Source organism: Lampris incognitus, chromosome 12 (assembly GCF_029633865.1).
Source record: "Lampris incognitus isolate fLamInc1 chromosome 12, fLamInc1.hap2, whole genome shotgun sequence".
In the NCBI taxonomy this organism is placed as follows: Eukaryota; Metazoa; Chordata; class Actinopteri; order Lampriformes; family Lampridae; genus Lampris; species Lampris incognitus.
Genome location: NC_079222.1, coordinates 53,364,207 through 53,386,166, shown reverse-complemented (window position 1 = coordinate 53,386,166; position 21,960 = coordinate 53,364,207). Strand labels below are relative to the sequence as shown.

Sequence of the window (21,960 nt, the reverse complement as noted above, 5' to 3'; positions counted from 1 at the left end):
CTTGGTTTAACTTGAGATGAACTCCCACTGGCTTTTTGCTTACGTTGGAACGTCTCATCTACTTGTGAAACAAATCCAATATGCTGTGTTTACTAGCAACGCACACGGCGAACACTTAGTAAGACACTCACCGTTACCTGCTTACAGGTGCGTTCTGCGGAGAAAACCCTCTAATTATTTCTTTAATTCCATTTTTTCTTTGAGCTCACGTTTCAACTTCATCTTACTACTCCCTGCTGTTTTCCGACTTCGCTCTTCCTCTCCCTGAGAAACGTTGCAGTAGGTTTCACTATCCGCAGCACCTGTACTGCCCTCTGCTGGACTAAAATAATATGCAGGTGAAACATATAATTAAAATATACCTAGAAATAGGAAATTAGACTGTAAATAACCAAACCCTGCTTGTAGGTTATTTTTGAGTGGGTTACACTAGCACATCTCGTATTGTGACTGTGTTTGTGCTTTGTGTTTTTTGTTTGGTCACGAGTTGTAGCTACGCAGCTACGTCATTTGGCGTGGGTCGCCACAGGATGACCGTTTTGTGTGTGCTTTGTTTTGTGTGATCACGAGTTGTAGCTGGTTCACCTGTGGGTCGAACGCAGCTACGTCATTTGGCGTGGGTCGCCACCGTGACTGTGTGTGTGCTACTTTGTGTTTTGACTCAGTAACTTGTGGTTGAGGGTCACTTTGTGGGTGACCATGTGTTGGTGGGAAGGTGCTGGACATTTTTGGGTCACATTTTGGATGTAGCGGAGCTACTTGTGGTGATCCATTGTTGTGGCTGAGGTGCTCCACCTTTTTGTTTAGTCACATGTTACTGTCATGTTATGTAGAACATTGTCAGCTTTTTTTTGTTCTTGTGGGGTTTTTGTTAACAAGCATGTAGGAGCTTGTTTTTATGGGCGGGGGTGTTACGGCCATTGGTGTGTCCGTGTCCGTAAAGTTGATTTTGTTCCCTTCTGTATTTAACCCTCACTCTCACTCTACATTCAGGTATCCGCCAGGTGCTCCTCATCACCTAATCAACCGGTCAACAAATCATCCACTTTCCATCAGCTGTGCAGTCTCCCACTTAAACCCCCACATGACTTCAGTTCCCCGGCCAGCTAGTTTAGTTTGTGTGGTTTTAGTTTGTGTGGTGTAGCTACTTTGTGTTGATGTCTTTGTCTCTGTAGCTACTTTGTGTTTGTAATGTCTGGCCCGTTTTCGGTTAAGTTTGCATTTTGACTATTTTGAGTTATGTTTAGCCTTTAATTTGTTTAGTTCTTTTGGGCAAGGGGATCAAGGTGAGATGCCCATGGGCAAACACCCCATCACATAGCTTACCTCCTGTTAGACACACTAGGTTAGGAGCGGTTGCCACCTTGTCTTTAGGTTTGGCGCTTTTCAGCACTGTCAAGGGTGGGTTACTTTTGTGAGTAGCTTATTGTGTTGGCAACCGTTCGGTCCCCATGTCCTGTCATGGTGTCAATAAATATTTGTTATTATATTTATACGTTTATGTCTCACTGTGTTGCACCGTCACCTCACTGTTAACCAGTACACTAATTGTTGCACCCTCTCCAGACTGAGGGACGTAACAAGCAGATTTCAGGTTACAGTGGTTAAAGTCCTCTGGCCTCAGGGTGCAAGTTCTCCCGCCTGCTAATGGTCCCATACAGTTTGTTCAGAACCACTGCAGCAGCAGCTTGTGGCGGTATGTAGACAGCAGTTAACAAACAGGTATTGGCGGTACCTGTTTGTTGTAGGTATTCTCTCTCGGCAAGTCTCGTGACTTCCAGCTGTTGAGAACATCTCTTCAGAATTGTTTTTAGTGTGTGGTTAATGATGTTTTATGTTTTTGGTGTGTTGCTTTTATGTTTATTTGATCAAATGTAAAGCGCATTAAAAATAAAATGCATCATCTCTTCTCATCTTCAGCCACTTCTCTGGGGTCGGGTCGCGGTGGCAGCAAGCTAAGTAGGGCACTCCAGACGTCCCTCTCCCTCTCCCATGTGACTTATTTGGTCACATGACTGAGTTGAATAGTAGTTCAATAATTAGTTCATGAAAACAAGTGAATTATATTTTCATATAAAGAAGCTTCGTTTTATAATCCGGTTTTTGTGGTCTTTGCTGTTCGAGAAGGGAATATAATTCCTACACTCCCCAGCAACGCCCTCCAGCTCCTCCTGGGGGATCCCAAGGCGTTCCTAGGCCAGATTGGACATGTAGTCCCTCCAGCGAGTTCGGGGTCTACCCTGGGGTCTCCTCCCAGCTGGACGTGCCCGGTAAACCTCCAAAGGAAGGCGCCCAGGAGGCATCCTAATCAGATGCCCGAACCACAACTGGCTCCATTCAACGCGAAGGAGCAGCGGCTCTACTCCGAGCTCCCTCCGGAGGTCCGAGCTCCTCACCCTATCTCTAAAGCTGAGCCCAGACACCCTACGGAGGAAACTCATTTCAGCCGCTTGTATCCGCCATCTCACCCTTTCACTACCCAAAGCTCATGACCATAGGTGAGGGTTGGAACGAAGACTGAGAGCTTTGCCTTCCAGCTCAGCTCCCTCCTCACCACAACGGTTCAGTACAACGTCCACATTACTGCTGATGCTGCAGCAATCCGCCTGCCAATCTCCCGCTCCATCCTACTCCCTGAACCGCTTCACTTGAGGCAACAACTCATCCCCTACCCAGAGGGCGCAATCCACCATTTTCCGGTAGAGCACCATGGTCTCAGACTTGGAGGTGCTGACTCTCATCCCAGACATTTCACACTCAGCTGCAAACCACCCCAGTGTGCACCGGAGGTCACGTTCTGATGAAGTCAACAAAACTACATCATCTGCGAAGAGCAGAGATGCAATTCTGAGGTTCTCAAAACGGACACACTCCTCACCTTGGCTGCGCCTTGAGATCCTGTCCATGAATATCACAAACAGAATCGGAGATAAGGGACAACCTTGGCGGAGTCCGACACCCACCGAAAACGTGTTTGACTTTGTGCCGAGAATGCGGACACAGCTCTCACTTTGGTTATACAAGGACCGGATGACTTGAAAATACCATTATTGAATATAGTCCTGGGTGAGTACTCATACTGATTCCTATTATTTATTTATGACAGATGAAAGATTAAAAAGTTAAGTATGACCTCGGATGTAAAAAAAGTTCAAATAATACTCCAACATCTCCACAGCAGGCTTGCCTCAACCATCAACATAGAATGCTTATGTTATGCAAATATTATGACAACAATGGTCATAGTTGTAATGATCTGTGCCCTCTGGCTATGTTAACTTATAACATTAATAAAGCAAGGACGACTTCTCTCGTGCTGGGTGTTTATTCACCGACCGGATTCCGACTGACGTTGTTACGTACATCACGTGACTTTGTTGTGGCGCTACGGAAAGCCGTAAGGGACATTAGCAAATCAAATATTACTAGCAAATATTACATCTCCCTTTTTCTGAAAAGTGCTGCTTTCTCTGCAGAGATACAGACCACGTTGAGCATGTTTATAAACGAATACAATCTTAATAAGAAAGAATATGAAAATGGAACTCTTATATAACTGGACTGCAACAAAGTAGTGTAAAACATTTCCTTCCCTGTCTAAATGTGACACCGTAATAACATTTCATCTTTTTTTTTTTTTTTTTTTTACATTCATAAGTCAAGGATTTGTCTTGGTTTGACCGTGCGACCTGACCTCGTGGTGTAACCAGGCTGTGTGTCTGGTTGTCGCTGATTGTTCGTGTCTGGAGGTTCAGCATGCTCTTGCTGATGGGCTTGTGTGTTGTTGTTAGCGCTGGTAACAGTCTGCTGTGAAGTGTGTGTGTGTGTAGTGTGAGTGTTCACTCTGCTTTGTCGCAGGTGTTGACGGTTGCGTCGGTAGATCTGACCTTCTTTGGTTTGGATGTGGTAGCTCCTGTCTGTGTTCGCTGGTCTTTCCACAGTTGCAGGTCTCCAGGATCCATCCTCCTGCCGGAAGCGGATTGGTGTGCCTGCGGGCAGGTGGGGCAGAGGTTTGGCTGTTCGGTTGTAGTATGCCTGCTGGCGCTGTTGACATACCTCTCTCCTTTTGTGAACATCCTCCTGACTGGCGATCTGTGGCTGCAGGTGTTTTGCTGTTGATGGGAGAATGGACCGCAGCCTCCGACTCATCAGTAGCTGTGCCGGTGATTTCAGGTTGTCCACCGGTGTGTTGCGATACTCCAGTAAGCTCATGTAGGGGTCTTTGTTCTCAGCTTTGGCTTTGTCCAGGATGCGTTTGGCCGTCTGGACAGTCTTCTCGGAGAGGCCGTTGCTCTGTGGGTAGTGGGGGCTTGTGGTGGTGTGTGAGAAACCCCATGTCTGTGAGAAGTTGCGGAACTCACCAGAGCTGTAGCACGGACCGTTGTCGCTGATGATAGTCTCGGGGATTCCGTGTCGAGCCATTGCTGCTTTCAGCTTCATGATGACGGCAGATGAGGTGCAGCTGTAAAGTCTTTCTAGCTCGAAGAATCTGGAGTAGTAGTCCACAGTGACTATGAAGTCCTGTGAGTTCCATGTGAATAGGTCTGTGCCTATCACTTGCCACGGCCGCTCGGGTATGGCGTGTGACATCATTGGTTCCTTTGCATTTGCGCTGCGCCGTTCTTGGCATATGCTGCAGTCTGCTACCGCATCCTCGATCTGTTTCCCCATGCCAGGCCAGAACAGTAAGTCTCTTGCTCGGCATTTGCTTTTTTCCACGCCAAGGTGGCTGGCATGGATGCGCTGTATCATGTCCTTGCGAAGCTTTTGGGGGACAATGATTCTCTCACCTTTGAACAGGATACCGTCCATTTCTGAGATTTCTGCTCTGTGGTTCCAGTATTCCTGGATGCTGGGCGGGCACTTTTTCTTTGTGTCTGGCCAGCCAGTGAGTGTGGCTCGTCTGAGTGCGGTGAGCTGTGGATCTTGCGCTGTTTCCTGCTTGATTTCTGTGAGTCTTGTGTCGCTCACAGGGATGTTGCTGAGGACTGTGTGCACTTGGGCCTCCATCCCTTCCTGTAGGTCACTGTCGTGGTGTTCTATTGACTTGCGTGACAGTGTGTCGGCCACCGGTATGTCCTTACCGGGGCGGTGGATGATTTGGATGTCGTATTTTTGGAGCGCCAGGATCATCCGTTGCAGCCGGGGTGGTGCTGCTGCCAGTGGCTTTTTTAGTATTGCCTCCAGAGGCTTGTGGTCTGACTCCACAATCACTTTTCGTCCATACATGTACTCGTGGAACCTCTTGCAGCCGAAGACCACAGCGTAGAGCTCCTTCTCTATCTGTGCGTAGTTTTCTTCAGTGCTGTTGAGTGACTTGGACGCATAGGCAATTGGTTTGCCATCTTGGAGCATGACAGCCCCAAGGCCACTTTTGGATGCATCCACTTGGAGTCGCAGCTCTTTCTGCGGGTCGAAATATGAGAGTACTGGACCTGGGTGCTGTGTAATGAGATTCTTCATCTCTTGGAACGCCTTGTCGTGGACTGCATCCCACACAAACTCACTGTCCTGTTTCAGAAGCTGTCTGAGGGGTGAGTTTATCTGTGAGAGGTGTGGAGCGAATCTGGCGAGGTAGTTGATCATGCCGAGGACTGTCTCCAGCTCTGCTTTGTTCTGTGGGGGTTGCATGTCCTTGACCGCCTTCACCTTGTGTGGGTCTGGTTTGATGCCTTCGTGTGAGAGCGTGTGGCCGAAGTAGCTTACCTCGGACACGCATATGTGACACTTGTCGGGGTTGAGCCTCACCCCTCGCTCCCTTGTGCGCTTCAGCATCGCTCTGAGACGCTGGTCATGTTCCTCTTTAGTCTTGCCGAACACTAGTATATCGTCCACTATGGCCGTCACACCGTCCAATCCTTCATATGTTTCATCCACGCGTCTCTGGAACTCGTCTTGAGCGGACACGATTCCGAATGGCAGTCTGAGGAAACGATACCTGCCAAACACTGTGTTAAATGTCGTCAACATTGAGGATTCAGTGCTCAGTTTGATGGCCCAATAGCCTGACCGCGCGTCTAACACGCTAAAGTACTCAGCTCCAGCAAGCTTTGTGGTGGCGTCCTCCAGCGTGGGGAGGGGGTAGTGAGGTCGTTGTATCACTTTGTTAAGAGCTCTGGGGTCTAAACACACTCTAAGTTTGCCTGTCTTTGGCTTCTCAACAATGACGAGTGCGTTCACCCATTCTGTGGGTTCTGTTACCTTACAGATTATGCCGCCTTTCTCCATGCTGTCAAGCTCGTCCCTCAGTTTGCTGCGTAGGGCGATGGGGATTCTGCGTGGCGGGCAGACGACCGGCGTTGCATCTGGTGTGACGCGGAAGGTGCACTCGCCTGGGAACTCTCCTATTCCCTGGAAAACATCTGCATACTCATCCATTATGCTCTGTGATGTGACATTGTTTTCCTCGCTCACAGCCATCACTATTTTTACCAAGTTTAGGTCACGGCATGTTTTCATTGCCATGACTGGTGGGGCGTTTGTGTCAATGACGTAAAAGTCCAGCATCATTGCATTGTCTCTGTACTTACATTTGAGTTTGCATGTGCCTTTCACGCTCAGCGCGCCTCCTCCATATTCAGTGAGTCTGTGTATTGCTGGTTTCAGTATCACATTTTTGAACAGCGCCTGGAACAGGTTGGTGGGAATAGTATTGGCCTGTGCCCCAGTGTCTAGTTTAAACTTTACCTTCTGTGGAGGTGTGCCAATTCCAACCTCTACGTAAGCCTGCTCGTTGCTTTTTCCGTTGTTCTCTATTGAGATGCAGTCTATGTACAGCTCTGTCTGTTCTCCCACAGCGGTGCTCTCCACTGTAATGTTGTCGAAGTACAGTTCTTCCTGCTCTCTGTCAGTGGTGTACTCTTCTGGGTTCTCTCCGACGGCATGTACTGTGCCGCGGTAGTACTTTGTCTGTCCCTGGGAGCTAGACTTGCATACTTTAGCAAAATGATTGAGCTTCTTGCATTTAATGCATTGTTTACCCTTAGCTGGGCAAGTGGCTTTAGCGCCGTGTAGCCCTCCACAATAGCTACACGCCCTAGCGGCGGTGCTAACGTTACCCTCACTTTGTCTGAAGTTAGCGTTAGCTGCTTTGGGTGCGTTCGGTTTGTAAGTCTTTCTGCCTATTGCGTGCACCGTTTCATGTGTGCTGCCCTGGCCCATAAACGTTAGCTGTTGCTTTGCTAGCTCGTGTGAGCGGGCTACATCTATGGCCTTTTCTAGCGTTAGCTCAGCTCCCTGGCTAAGTAGCTTTTCTATCACTCTGGGTGAGTTGGTGGCAAACACGATGCGGTCCCTGACCATCTCGTCGGCATTTGGGTAGCCACAGTCTTTGACTAGGAGCTTTAGCTCAGTTACAAATCGTTCGAAGGATTCACTCTCTCCCTGCATCTTTTCATGAAATTTATATCTGGCATAAATCGGGTTTGCTTTGGGGGTGATGTACTCAGTGTACTTATCGTAGTACGTTTCTAGCTTCTTGGCTTGTTCTCCGCTGAGTGTCCAAGTGTTGTGCACATCGCGCCCTTTTTCCCCTATCCAGAGCAGGAGGTAGCTGCATTTCTCCTCTTCGTTCTTCCCGCGCAGGGGGCCCGTGAACATTAGCTCCGTTGTTTGTCGAAATCGTCTCCATGCTTCAGGTAAGTTCGCCGATTCCCAGTCCATCCGTGGAGCTGGAACGCCGTACGAATCCATATTGGGTATTTAAACTCCGCTACTCTGACACCATGTAATGATCTGTGCCCTCTGGCTATGTTAACTTATAACATTAATAAAGCAAGGACGACTTCTCTCGTGCTGGGTGTTTATTCACCGACCGGATTCCGACTGACGTTGTTACGTACATCACGTGACTTTGTTGTGGCGCTACGGAAAGCCGTAAGGGACATTAGCAAATCAAATATTACTAGCAAATATTACAATAGTCATAATATAACATTGCCATTTTATTCAACTTGTGTGTGTTGGAAAAGGTTGTACAGAAAAAGATACACCCCAGTGTCATCAGCGATACTAACAAGTTATTATTTTGGTATGACTACATATATACATTAAAACTTCCTGCACACCAACACTGTCCATCCACAAAGGAGGCATGACTTATTTCTTTTCTTTTTTTTATAAATTTAGTTCTAGTTTTCCCCTTATCCCACCCGATTAACCCAATGGCATATGGCTGGAACTCTTGTCGAATAACTCCCCTGGCTCACGTTTCCACAGGAAGGAGATAGTCGTAACACCAGCTTCTTTCAAACTCGTGTCGGCTGCTCTCGCTATTTTACACGCTGAAGCCTTGCATGGATTGCATCACCTTCAGGCCGTGAAGGAGGCGTAGGGAGAATGCTTTCAGTTGCTTGGCTGCAGGCGCCCGGGTGGGCCAGAGGGGTCACTGGAGAACGACGAGTCCCCGAACACTACACCGATCTACAACCACTATCCCTCGGGTAAAGGCATGACTTATTTGTCCAGCAAGAAGTGTCTGACCTCGTTAAAGTAGGACATGTTAAGTGCTTCGAGAAGACAGCACACTAGCATGAAGATTAGTTCTGTATGACACAAATGCTTAAACTGATCGTAAACCTTTTTTTATTTAGAAATATGCAAAATGTTAAAGCCATTAAAAAGAGGCTCTATTGCTAAAGACTGAAAGTAATCTCGAGATGCACAAGTCTTAAGTTTGTTTTTCAAAATAATCTACCCTGTAAATCTGCAGTGACCAAATCTATTCAGAAGCAAAGATTATACAAGTAATGATGATTAGTGTTCCGCTTTCCTCGTGAGCGCACAAAACTTCCGATCAAGATCTTGGATCTTGAACACCAAAATCTGGACTTCACTCAAATTTGATTCCTTGGGCCAGGGGAAGGTCCGGGCTGTAGTTGATTGTACTGAGAAGGAAAGAGTTTTTAACAGGACAACTGAGCTTTTTTTGCAGGGATCTTCTGGAATAATTATTTAAGCACAACAAACCAAACTGTTCTGCATTTCAATATCGCATCCCTCTTATGCTACGTTCAGACCAAAGGTGGCGAGAATTTTTTGGGCGGCGCGAATGCATGCAAAGTCAATGGGAAGAGGCGAATGGGCGGAATAATTCGCGGCGAAATTATGGGCAGCGCGAATTGGGCGAATCGAGCGACGAACGCGCCTTCGCGGGAGTTCAAAAATGTCCAACTCGGGCGAATATTTCGCCAGGCGATAGCCAATCACCTTCAAGTAGGGTTAGAACCCGCCTTCATGTAGGGAAACCGGGCGCCGTCCAAACGCAACTCCTGAACGAGCCGGTGAAATTCGCCAAGCTGGACACGTCTCCGGTTTATGCTATGAACCCAAACAGAACGCTGACGCCGGTTTCGGCGGCGCAAGTTGATATAAAGCAGAGCCGCCGCAACTGATCTCTGTCGCTCATCCATGATGATCACAAGTAAACACAAACTGCTCATGTGTGGTATTTGTTGTGTGAGGTCTAGCAAACTTGCTAGCAGCGTTGGTGTAACTAGACTGCTTGTTGTGACGTCAACACAGCGAATTCGCGTTCTGTTCGAACACACCTGGCGGAGCTGGTGGCCAAACTCTGGTGAACAAAGCGGCGCCAACTCTCTCGCCGCCTTTGGTCTGAACGTAGCATTATGAGCATGCAAACATGTTGAAATGACTTGGTCCTACTCACCATGTGGAACGCCTCATGTACTGTTTCCAAGAATCACTACCTGATTCCCTTCCACCTCCAGTGTGTTTCTCCCCACCTGCCAAGAACACACAAGTACATTTACTAACGTCACAAACATTTAAAATGAGCAAAATGAAGGAAAGGAAGTAAATAACATACCAAACGCTCCTCCAATCTCAGCTCCACTGGTAGGAATGTTGACATTCACAATCCCGCAGTCTGATCCTTTGGGTCTAGAGAATACACAATTTGACTTTAAATCACAATAAGCTCCATCTGACCGTAGAATAGTTTGACACCCAACTGCACACTTAGGTTACAGAGTGATCAATGATTGAAAAACAAAAATGAGTGGCTTCATTTCAATGACTGACTTAAATCCTGGATGAAATCTGGACATTCTTGAGCAAGTGTGACAATATCCACATTTCCTGTAATAAATCTACCTACACTGTGCCCCTGCTGATTCAACTCTTCATAGGAGTCCCAAATGCTTACTTTTCCAAATCTTGTCATTCATACTGTAGTGAATTCGGGTGCAGCCGGGAACCACTCAAGCTGGGACGCGAACCAGGGTCTCCTGCATCACGGGTGACAATATTAACCAGTCGACTAAAGGGACCCTTTAGTCGACTGGTTAATATAGTCGCCCGTGTGGTGCGGGAGACCCTGGTTCACGTCCCGGCTATGGCAGTTCCCGGCTGCCCCCGAATTCACTACATTGGTGTCAGGAGTGGGATGGTGAGACCGTGAGGCCATCGGAAGCACGTGCGCCCAGAGGCATGACAAGGCTGGTATGCTGAAGCGCGGGGACTGGCTGCCTGAAGGAGGAGGGTAGTGTAATGACCACAGATGACTAGACTCACTAGCACTTGGCTAACGGGTTGGACACTTTAGTCAACTGGTTAACATAGTAGCTTGTGGTGCAGGAGACCTGGGTTCGCATCCTGGCTCCCCCGCTGAATTCGCTACAATACTTATGTCCACATTTATACTTATATCCACAGAATTCAGAACTGCAAAGTGTGAAAAGTCTGTGGACCTAAATATGAATGTGGACACAAGTATAAATGTGGACACAAGTATAAATGTGGACATACATAAATGTGGACACAAGTATAACTGTGGACATAAGTATAAAAGTAGACAAGTATAAATGTGGACATAAGTATAAAAGTATAAATGTGGACACAAGTATAAATGTGGACATAAGTATAAAAGTAGACACAAGTATAAATGGGGATACAAGTAAGTATGAATGCCAAGATTTTGGAAAAGTAAGCATTCGGGACTCCTATGAAGAGCTGAATCAGCAGGTGCACAATGTTTATTACAGGAAGTGCAGATATTGTCACACAAGATTTTCCCCACCTATCAGAGAGGCCGTCTGATCCCAGTCGAGCCCTCACCCCTTCTTTCTTTTTGTGCTTGCACTCTGTGCCCCCCTCCTTCCAAACGTCCTACTTCTTCTAAGGCATCGTACCAAGTAACAAAGCAAATAAATATACATTTGTGGATCTTACCCTAGCCAGCGAAAAACTCGTCCCATATCTTTGGTGAAAATGCTGCTGGACAGGCCCTGCTTGACCTCGTTGTTCCAGGCGAAGGCCTCCTCCTCTGTCTGGGGAAACACCAGACAGTATTTCTGACAAGGTTCTGAGCTGGAAGGAAGGCAACCCTCTCTTCACAACTGTCTCCTTGAACAGAACCTTACTCATTCACTCATCTGCATGGTAGATAGCGTGACCTATACTATATAGTTGACACTGGACTTCTAATTCAAGGTGTAGTCAGTAGTATGTAAGTCAGTGGTATGTACCTACAAGAGAATTCTGTTGTTAAAAAAAACCTTGATTCCACGTCCGTGTAGTCAACACCTAGCCTTAACCACATACAGGACTGATGCAGTCTTTAAAAACAGTTGTTTTATTGCCTCTGATGCTCTTTCTGAGTATACAGTCATAACAGTTCCCATTTACAGGTATTAAAACACACATTTTTTTCGTCCTCAGTAATTTCTCTGTTTTCCTGGGCAGCTAATAAGAACCTCACCTATCAACAGCATTTCTTATTCTGTGTTTTCCTGGACAGTTAATAAGAATCTCACCTATCAACAGCATTTCTGAGTCTTCACGTGTTTCAGATTACTTTTGAACAACAGCTTTTATCAAAATATGCAATAAAACTATATACCTTGAATTTGAGAACATAGAGGATGGGGACAAATGTCTCAGTTTGGACAATGGAAGCATCGTGTGCCAGTCCTGTGACGATGGTGGGCTCCACATAGTTTCCAGGTCGATCCATCACCTTCCAAATGCGAAGATGAAACAATGACTTACTGATCTGTCTATAACATTCTACTGCTATTTGTCATCAAAAACACTCAGCCTACACTAGAGACAGTCTCGATGTTATGGACCAAGCTGTCAGTCTTATTATCTACACTATGAGAAGTTCCCTGACTAAACTAGTTGACTCCACATCCGCACTAGGTTTAAACCTAGCAAGCGCTCTAATCACCTGTGACCTGTTGAATGATAAGTCCCTAGTGTCACCCTAAACCTAGACAGCTATCTACACTGCTAGACAAAGGAGCGGCACCGTCCCCTACAGCAGGTAAGGGCGGCAACAGAAAGAAGGCGAGTTATCAACTGAATCCCTGCTCATTACAGTAACCTCGCTAGCAATTTCCCCTTGGGGATAAATAAAGTATTCTGATTCTGACCCTGACTCTGATAACAAGCCAGCCAGCGGTTCATGGAGGCAAGCCTACTGTACATCTCATCATTACCCTTCACAGGTAAGGTATAAAATCATAAAAAGGCTGTTACTGGGAAGGAAAACATGCCTATTTCAGTGTGGAATAATTGCATGGATCCTATCACAGTATTTACAAGAGCATTTATGGACAAAACACTATAAGAATCCTAGAAATACTAAGAGGCACCAAGTACACACAGGAAGAGAATGAAGATTATTTTTTACCTTTCCCCCATACACCACTGTGCCACCTTGCTGCTTGGCCTTTTCAATTGCTTCGAGATACTGCTTTATGGCATCTTTGGTATGGAGAGGGCCATACAGGGTGTTGGCTGCCGTGGGAGCAGACAGGAAAAGGTTAATTAAATTCACCAATTCATGGGAGCAGAAGAGTCATCTGACTGCTTTCAGTTCACCGTCCTACTAATAATAATAATGCTGCCAGTCAGAGTAGATACACGTACAATCCCAGGGCTCTCCAATGCGAACTTGTTTGTAGGCCTTGGCAATTCTCTCAACTACTGTGTCATGGACACTCTCGTGAAGCATCTGAAGAGACACACAAAGGAATGACATATTATTACATTTATTTGGAAAATATGAGTTTTAGGATCTATCAGCCAACTTCCGCATGCAATCTGGTCCACTGCGGGGATGATTTCATATGCATCAGGTCTGACAGGGGCCCACTCATTTGTGCTTGTACACACACTTGGCTAACACGGAGATAAATGCCTGCAATATTTTCGTGTCTTAGTCAAAGCCTTCATACCTACCACACCATGAGACAAATGTCAGGCTCTGTCTTACTTCCATCCTTTAAAGGGACATCTTTGAAAGGGTCTTGAAACTAGTCATTACTGCTGTTGTTCTTTCTGAAGAAGAGTAGTTAGCTCATGAAATGAGCTGCTACCCCTTGAAAGCAGTTTGGTACTAAACTACATGCTGCAGCTTTTGTTCAAACAGTACATTCTGACATACACTGTGACCAGAGAAACAGAAACCCTTGTTCTCTACCTTGCGGGACCGCCTTTGGCCCTGTTAAAAGCTACCACATGCAGTGGCAGAGACTCAACAAGGGCCCTGTGGCATTCCACTGTTGAAGCTGACCATGCAGACATCAGTGCTTCATGCAGCTTCATGCAACTGCCCAAGGTTGATGGGTAGATGCTCCCTTCTATGAAAGCTATATCTGAGTTCATCCCAAAGGTGTTTTATGAGATGAGGGGGGGGGGGGGGTTGTGGCCAGGTCATCAACGTCATTTCATCTGAATGTTCCTCAAGCTATTCCTGGGCAATTCTCTCACTATGAGAGGGGGCATTATCTATTTACACTTTTCACGCCAACCAGTACAGTTGTAACCATTAATGATGGCTCCATTGCCTCATGTCATTTATGCCACACCCTCAGTCTACCATCATCGGGGTGCAGTTGGAATTGAGCAGACCAGACAACCTTTTTTCCAGTCATCAACAATGCAGTCCTGATGTTTCCTAGCCCACTACATATTCCTTCAATGGTTTACCATGGTGGGCACTGTGGTGCAGTGCTTAGCGCGGCAGCCTCACAGCAAGAAGGTTCTGGGTTCGAGCCCCGGGGTAGTCCAACCTTGGGGGTTGTCCCGGGTCATCCTCTGTGTGGAGTTTGCATGTTCTCCCAGTGTCTGTGTGGCTTTCCTCCGGGTGCTCCGGTTTCCTCCCACAGTCCAAACACATGTAGGTCAGGTGAATCAGCCGTACTCAGTTGTCCTAGGTGTGAATGTGTGTGTGTGTGTGTGTGTGATGGCCTGGCGGTCTGTCCAGGGTGCCTGCCGACCGAAGACTGCTGGGATAGGCTCCAGCATCCCGCAACCCTGGGAGCAGGATAAGCAGTTTGGATAATGGAATGGAATGGTTTACCATGGACAGCAGAGGCACCCCGTGTGGTGGTCCGCTGTTATACCCTCTAGGAGGAGTGTGATATGTATGTGATTTGTAGGTTACAGAATTATATGTTCTACGCTGCAATTCTATTGCGATGTTAATGTCCCACTGTGGCCTCGCCATTACTTGTCATTGCCGAGGCCACACAACGTCTCACACCTTTATCTACCAAAGGCCGCGTCCTATACAGCAAACGTTTTGATGACAGGTCTCGTATTCTGGTCCATTCATTGTGCACCTTCGAATAGCCCAGCACCTCTACGTCTTGGGGATGATCAGATCCACCCTCCTGGCACCCACGATTTTTCAACACCCATTAGACCCTGCTTTAAGCCCATTCTTGGTAAGCTGTTCACATGCAAAGCAAGTATGGAAATGGAGTTGCCGTTGCATCCACCTGCGCATGTAATGATGCATGCAAAAGGCAATGGAACCCCCACTTCTGCAGGGGCGGGTTTCATTTCTCTTTTCACTGAGTGTGTAACTGAACTTCAATCATACGTTACTTTATTTCTGTCAACAAGCTAACACTATCTCTCAGCAGAGGCCCCAAGCTGGTATTTAAGTGACAGAGTGGGTAGAAATGTGACGAATCCCTATTAAAACAGAAGTAACGGCATGTTGTATAATTACATTTCAATCTTTTTTCATTTGTTTTGAATTACTAATTGATTGATTAAAAGAAATCAATATGAACAGCAGTTCCCCCTTACCAGTCTTCTGGTGGTAGTGCAGCGCTGACCGGCTGTTCCCACAGAGGCAAAGACAGCAGACGGCACCACCAGGTTCAGGTCAGCATCCTCAAACACTAAAAACACACATGTGTGAGCGAATGCACACACACACACACACACACACACACACACACAGACACAAACAAACAACAGACCTGAGAACTTCTATGCATTCTGCACAGCAGCTACACATCAGACATCGCAGTACATTGACACAAGTTTTTACTCCTGAATTGACCAGATGAGGCGTCTGGTGTGGAGGTTTATTCTGTTTACCTACATGATAGAACAACCGTGCCTGTCACCGTCTCAGATAATACACGGGTTGCTCTTATACACGCCGTGATGAACAATACACCTCAAAGTGAGTGCTACTATGTTGACTTCATCGCCATATAGAACAAGTTGTAATGCATTTTTGAGTGTTTAATGTGCTGAGCAGATCTGCTCAGCACATTAAGGTTACTGCACCAGCTCCAGCACCTTGCCAGAGCCAGATGTGCATTCAAATCCACATAGCATCCCTATGTCAGCATGTAATGCTATTACATGACGTCCTGATGCACCGTCTAAGCTGTTGACCAGTATGGGTGCCGTGCTCTTCAGAGAAGCAGTAAAATGAAGTTAAGTGTGTGAATTACGTCATCGAGGACGTTGCCTTTATAGCAGGTGAGAATATAGCCTGCTGGGAAAGTATGACTGTAACTATTGACGCCACCAGATGGCACTGTCTCAATTTGGGTACCCCCCTGTGACCATCAAAGATATTGGGAAGAGAGACCCGGAAAGGGGAAGTCCTCGTTTACCGTGCGACGTACACATGCGATGCTTTCCTGGGTATTATGGACTGTCTCAGAAAATATGCAGACAGTGTCGAGCATAGTCTTGAGAGGAACCCAATGAAATTTGTGTATTGTGCCGCCATTACTCTGTGTGCTCCTGGACAGATGCACAAGATGAGCCATTATAGTTAGTTTTGCACTCTGTTGTAGCAGCCTACATATTCTTAGTTAGTTTTGCACTCTGTTGTAGCAGCCTACATATTCTTAGTTAGTTTTGCACTCTGTTGTAGCAGCCTACGTATTCTTAGTTGGTTTTGCACTCTGTTGTAGCAGCCTACGTATTCTTAGTCAGTTTTGCACTCTGTTGTAGCAGCCTACATATTCATAGTTAGTTTTGCACTGTGTTGTAGCAGCCAACGTATTCTTAGTTTTGCACTGTGTTGTAGCAGCCTACGTATTCTTAGTTAGTTTTGCACTGTGTTGTAGCAGCCTACGTATTCTTAGTTAGTTTTGCACTCTGTTGTAGCAGCCTACGTATTCTTAGTTAGTTTTGCACTCTGTTGTAGCTGCCTACGTATTCTTAGTTAGTTTTGCACTCTGTTGTAGCAGCCTACATATTCTTAGTTAGTTTTGCACTCTGTTGTAGCAGCCTACGTATTCTTAGTTGGTTTTGCACTCTGTTGTAGCAGCCTACGTATTCTTAGTCAGTTTTGCACTCTGTTGTAGCAGCCTACATATTCATAGTTAGTTTTGCACTGTGTTGTAGCAGCCAACGTATTCTTAGTTTTGCACTGTGTTGTAGCAGCCTACGTATTCTTAGTTAGTTTTGCACTCTGTTGTAGCAGCCTACGTATTCTTAGTTAGTTTTGCACTCTGTTGTAGCAGCCTTCGTATTCTTAGTTAGTTTTGCACTATGTTGCAGCAGCCTACGTATTCTTAGTTAGTTTTGCACTCTGTTGTAGCAGCCTATGTATTCTTAGTTAGTTTTGCACAATGTTGTAGCAGCGTACGTATTCTTAGTTAGTTTTGCACTCTGTTGTAGCAGCGTACGTATTCTTAGTTAGTTTTGCACTCTGTTACGGGATAGGTGGGGTGAGGTGAGGAGGTTTTAGTTTAGTTTTTAATGGTTATCAGTGCTTCCATTCTCATTATTTAAACTAATAAAGTCCCCAAAAAGATATTTCCGTGTCCTGTGCTGGTTTAATTTCACCAGGCTGCACAATTTGGTGCAAAACTCAAAAAACACCAACAAATTCGTTGTAGCTCGTGGTACTGCAGCTCGCGTGAAGAAACCCACTTGTAGGCTAGCTGAACTGTTGTGTAAGCAACTCACTAACGCTATCTTGAATCGCAATAAATGGGATTTTTTTCTTCGTCATTTCGTTGAGTGTTGCACTGAAAGGTGACATAACAAGGGTCTGTGCACCCCAAAAAATCTTTCCTAGTTAGCACAATAAATGGCCTCTGTGCATCCAAACTGCTGCATCATGCATTTTGCACAGTATGTCATACAACTCTTTAACACCAGTATGGTAGTACGTAAGGGCACAAGTGGGTATCCGTCATTTCATGTGACTAGTGACAAACAAGTGTGGCAAGTAGCACAAGGCCATATAACCAGGACATAACGTCAGCAGAAGATAAACTTGTTTACGCCCAAAAGTATGATAAGTGACATTCCATTATGTAAGTGTAACCATTATGATGCAGACAACAGTAGCAGCAGTAGTAGCAGCATATCAAGACAACCATTAGACTGTCAAAGGGGGATGACTGAAGACATCCTAACGTCATCCTTGCGTCGATAGAGAGGCTCCTGCTCCGCCAACATGTCCTGATCAACAAGAACCCTGATTAACAGCAGGACATTGACTGACACAAGTAGATTGTTCACTAGATTTGTAAATGGTATGAAGACAGGGAGGCTTTTGTCTGATTTTCAGTCACTCTGCAGACCTGACTCAGACTTTGTTGATTCGTCAATAAAAGTCTTATTTTGAAGGATCCTCGTCTCATTGAGTTTTTTTGCAAGTTCTCTGTATCACTGGCCACCACACCAGCCACTAAGAACCTGCAGTTAATGACGCAGTATGAAATACATGTGTTCACTGCAACAGTTTGCTGCAGTTAAAGAGGCTTGAGGTAACCCCTGGAATCACAAACCCTCCTGTGTTGTTTGTGACAGTTTGCAAATTTAGTTTTTCTATTTATATTTTTCACTTAAAAGTTTTGTAACCTCAACCCAAAATTACATGGCCGAAGTGGGACCTATTAAACCCAAATCTATTTTTCCCCCACACGAATTTCAGCTTTTTTTCCCTCTCAAATTTCCCCCCCTTTTTCTCCCCAATTGTATCCGGCCAATTACCTCACTCTTCTGAGCCGTCCCCGTCTCTGCTCCACCCCCTTTGCTGACCCAGGGAGGGCTGCAGACTACCACATACCTCCTCCGATACATGTGGAGTCACCAACCGCTTCTTTTCACCTGACAGTGAGGAGTTTCACCAGGGGGACGTAGCACGATCAGACTATTCCCCCCAGTCCCCCCCCCCCAAAAGGCGCTCCAACCGACCACAAGAGGTGCTAGTGCAATGGCCAGGACACATACCCACATCCGGCTTCCCTTCCGCAGACATGGCCAATTGTGTCTGTAGGGATGCCAGACCAAACCGGAGGTAACATGGGGATTCAAACCGCTGATCCCTGTGTTGGTTGGCAATGGAACAGACTGCTATGCTACCCGGACGCCAGGAATTTCAGCTTTTGATTGCAGTATATTTAATGTAAACGTACAGTCAAATAACTAGAACAGAGACAAAAATTTGGCAGACTTGAATATCTTTACATGCTGAACAAAGTATCTGACAAAATATCTGACGGAATAAATATATCATATCAGGACAGGAGTGATACAGCACAGCTGTGCTATAGCACAGCAGTGATATAGGACAGGAGTGATATAGGACAGCGGTGATATATGACAGGAGTGATATAGGACAGGAGTGATATATGACAGGAGTGATATAGCACAGCAGTGATATAGGACAGGAGTGATATAGGACAGCGGTGATATATGACAGGAGTGATATAGGACAGGAGTGATATAGCACAGCGGTGATATAGCACAGCAGTGATATAGGACAGGAGTGATATAGGACAGCGGTGATATATGACAGGAGTGATATAGGACAGGAGTGATATAGCACAGCGGTGATATAGCACAGCGCTGATATAGGACAGGAGTGATATAGGACAGGAGTGATATAGCACAGGAGTGATATAGCACAGCGGTGATATAGCACAGCTGTGATATATGACAGCGGTGATATAGGACAGGAGTGATATAGCACAGCTGTGATATAGCACAGGAGTGATATAGCACAGCGGTGATATAGCACAGCTGTGATATAGGACAGGAGTGATATAGGACAGGAGTGATATATGACAGGAGTGATATAGGACAGGAGAGATATAGGACAGCGGTGATATAAGACAGGAGTGATATAGGACAGGAGTGATATAGCTGCACAGCAGTGATATAGGACAGGAGTAATATAGGACAGCAGTGATATAGGACATTGGTGATATAGCACATTCATATGATGTATAGTTAGAAGTGTTTGATATTTAATACACATGTATTCAAATTTATCCAACTTACAGAATTCAAGTTAAATTTAATAAATGATGAATTAATTAAATTATTCATTTATTGTCTTGATGCATGCTCAATAATCCAGGTAAGAAAATCAAAGGAAATTGAATCAGTTCATCTGGATACAACTTTTGTTGACAGATACGTTTCCCACCCTTATAAACAACAGTATTGTTTATAAGGGTGGGGTACCTGCAGTCACTGTATTGTTTATAAGGACGAGGTACCTGCAGTCACTGTTTTGTTTATAAGGGTGGGGTACCTGCTGTCACTGTATTGTTTATAAGGGTGGGGTACCTGCAGTCACTGTATTGTTTAAAAGGGTGGGGACACCTGCAGTCGCTGTATTGTTTATAAGGATGGGGTATCTGCAGTCACTGTATTGTTTATAAGGGTGGGGTACCTGCAGTCACTGTATTGTTTATAAGGGCCAAGGTACCTGCAGTCACTGTTTTGTGTATAAGGGTGGGGTACCTGCAGTCACTGTATTGTTTATAAGGGTGGGACACCTGCAGTTGCTGTATTGTTTATAATGGTGGGACACCTGCAGTCACTGTATTGTTTATAAGGGTGGGGATACCTGGGGACACCTGCAGTCACTGTATTGTTTATAAGGGTGGGGACACCTGCAGTCACTGTATTGTTTATAAGGGTGGGGACACCTGCAGTCACTGTATTGCTTATAAGGGTGGGGACACCTGGACTGAAGAGATCACTTAGATGATGATGAAACGTATCTGTCAACAAACGTTGTATCCAGATGAACTGATTCAACCTTCTTTGATTTTCTTACCTGGATTATTGAGCATGCATCAAGACAATAAATAAATAATTTAATTAATTCATCATTTATTAAATTTAACTTGAATTTTGTAAGTTAGATTCACTTTGAATTGCAAGAATCTCATATATTCACAGTATATTACTGTCTTTACACACAATGTTTGTCTTCAACAAGAATTGGTTTACAACAGAAGTCCCTTTCTTACCGATAATAGCATTGTTCCCACCAAGCTCCAGCAACTGACGACCTAGAATTATGCAGCAAATGAACAAACATTAATCTCATTAACTGAATAATGTAATAACCATTTAAAAAGATCCTATCAAGACCCCAACTACTCACCAAATCGCTCTTGCACCATCATCGCCACCATCTTACCCACATGGGTGCTGCCAGTAAATGACAACAGATCTACACGCTCATCCTTCGCCATTGCAGTTCTGCAAAAAATACAATCAGTGCAATGTATGAACACCAACTCTCAACTTTAAGGAAGAGTAGCTGGTATGTACTCATGGTTATTGCTGGGGACCAGTATACTGTTACTGTCCTGACATCTTCATATTTTTGTTTTAGGACCTACTGCATGCACATTCTACTTATTGATTTCTTGATGGCTGCTCAACAATCCAGATGCAGAAATCTCAGAAAGTTAAACCAGTTCATCTGGACATAACGTGTAGTGGGGGAAACGTTTCATCATCATCTAAGTGACTTCGTCAGTCCCACCTGACTGCAGTTATCCCCCAAACTTATAAACAGCAGTTGCATAACGACCGAAAAAACTATCGGTTTCATATGCAAATAGGTATGACCATTAACTGAAGTTACTATGGCCATGTGTACTATTCCCAGAGGACAGGGGAATAGCTGGGAATTGGGGAATAGTCGGGGACTGGGGAATAGCTGGGCATTGAGGAATAGTTGGGGATTGGGGAATCACAGCATTGTAAAATGGGCAGGAAACAATGGACTCTTATGATGTTACATCTCTCTTCACATAAGCTCCAGCTGATGAAGCAGTGGAGGTGGTGTGTTTGAAATTACAAAATAACCCCACCCTTAGTAATAGGACCTTTTCAACTGAGCCGGGTGGGGGGTAAAACCATAAGGCCTTGGTCAGATGATTTGAGGGGCCTTCCAGCTACACAAGAGATTAAAAGATCAGAAATACAAGGTAGAGCTTTGCCTTTCAACACCTGGAAAGTAACCGAAAGAATTACAAAACCTTTTCTGAAATGCACTGGTAACCAATGAAAACAGGCTCGCACAGCAGTGATATAGCAGAGCAGTGATATAGCACAGGAGTGATATAGCACAGCAGTGATATGGGACAGCAGTGATATAGCACAGCAGTGATATGGGACAGGAGTGACATAGGACAGCAGTGGTATAGGACAGTAGTGGTATAGGACAGGGGTGATATAGGACAGCAGTGATATAGCACAGCAGTAATTTAGGACAGCAGTGATAAGGCACAGCAGTGACATAGGACAGCAGTGATATAGGAAAGGAGTGATACAGCACAGCAGTGATATAGCACAGCGGTGATATAGCACAGGAGTGATATGGGACAGGAGTGATATAGGACGGGGGTGATATAGCACAGGAGTGATATAGCACATGCATTTGGTCATATCAGCAGTCCAGCA

At 45.4% G+C, this 21,960-nt stretch overlaps 1 protein-coding gene across 1 annotated transcript in view; it reads right to left on the bottom strand.

The window, feature by feature from the left end:
- Window positions 1-7,924: 7,924 nt before the first annotated feature.
- Window positions 7,925-21,960, bottom strand: part of aldh7a1 (aldehyde dehydrogenase 7 family, member A1) — a 49,199-nt gene continuing 35,163 nt past the window's right edge. The window contains exons 9-18 of the mRNA XM_056290491.1: window positions 20,651-20,748; window positions 20,514-20,555; window positions 15,067-15,161; window positions 12,895-12,979; window positions 12,656-12,762; window positions 11,861-11,977; window positions 11,191-11,288; window positions 9,827-9,900; window positions 9,668-9,743; window positions 7,925-8,885 (exon numbers count right to left, since the gene is read on the bottom strand). Coding sequence (XP_056146466.1) covers window positions 8,831-8,885; window positions 9,668-9,743; window positions 9,827-9,900; window positions 11,191-11,288; window positions 11,861-11,977; window positions 12,656-12,762; window positions 12,895-12,979; window positions 15,067-15,161; window positions 20,514-20,555; window positions 20,651-20,748 — 847 coding nt within the window. The 3' untranslated portion in view covers window positions 7,925-8,830. The remainder of the gene's footprint in view (window positions 8,886-9,667; window positions 9,744-9,826; window positions 9,901-11,190; window positions 11,289-11,860; window positions 11,978-12,655; window positions 12,763-12,894; window positions 12,980-15,066; window positions 15,162-20,513; window positions 20,556-20,650; window positions 20,749-21,960) is intronic.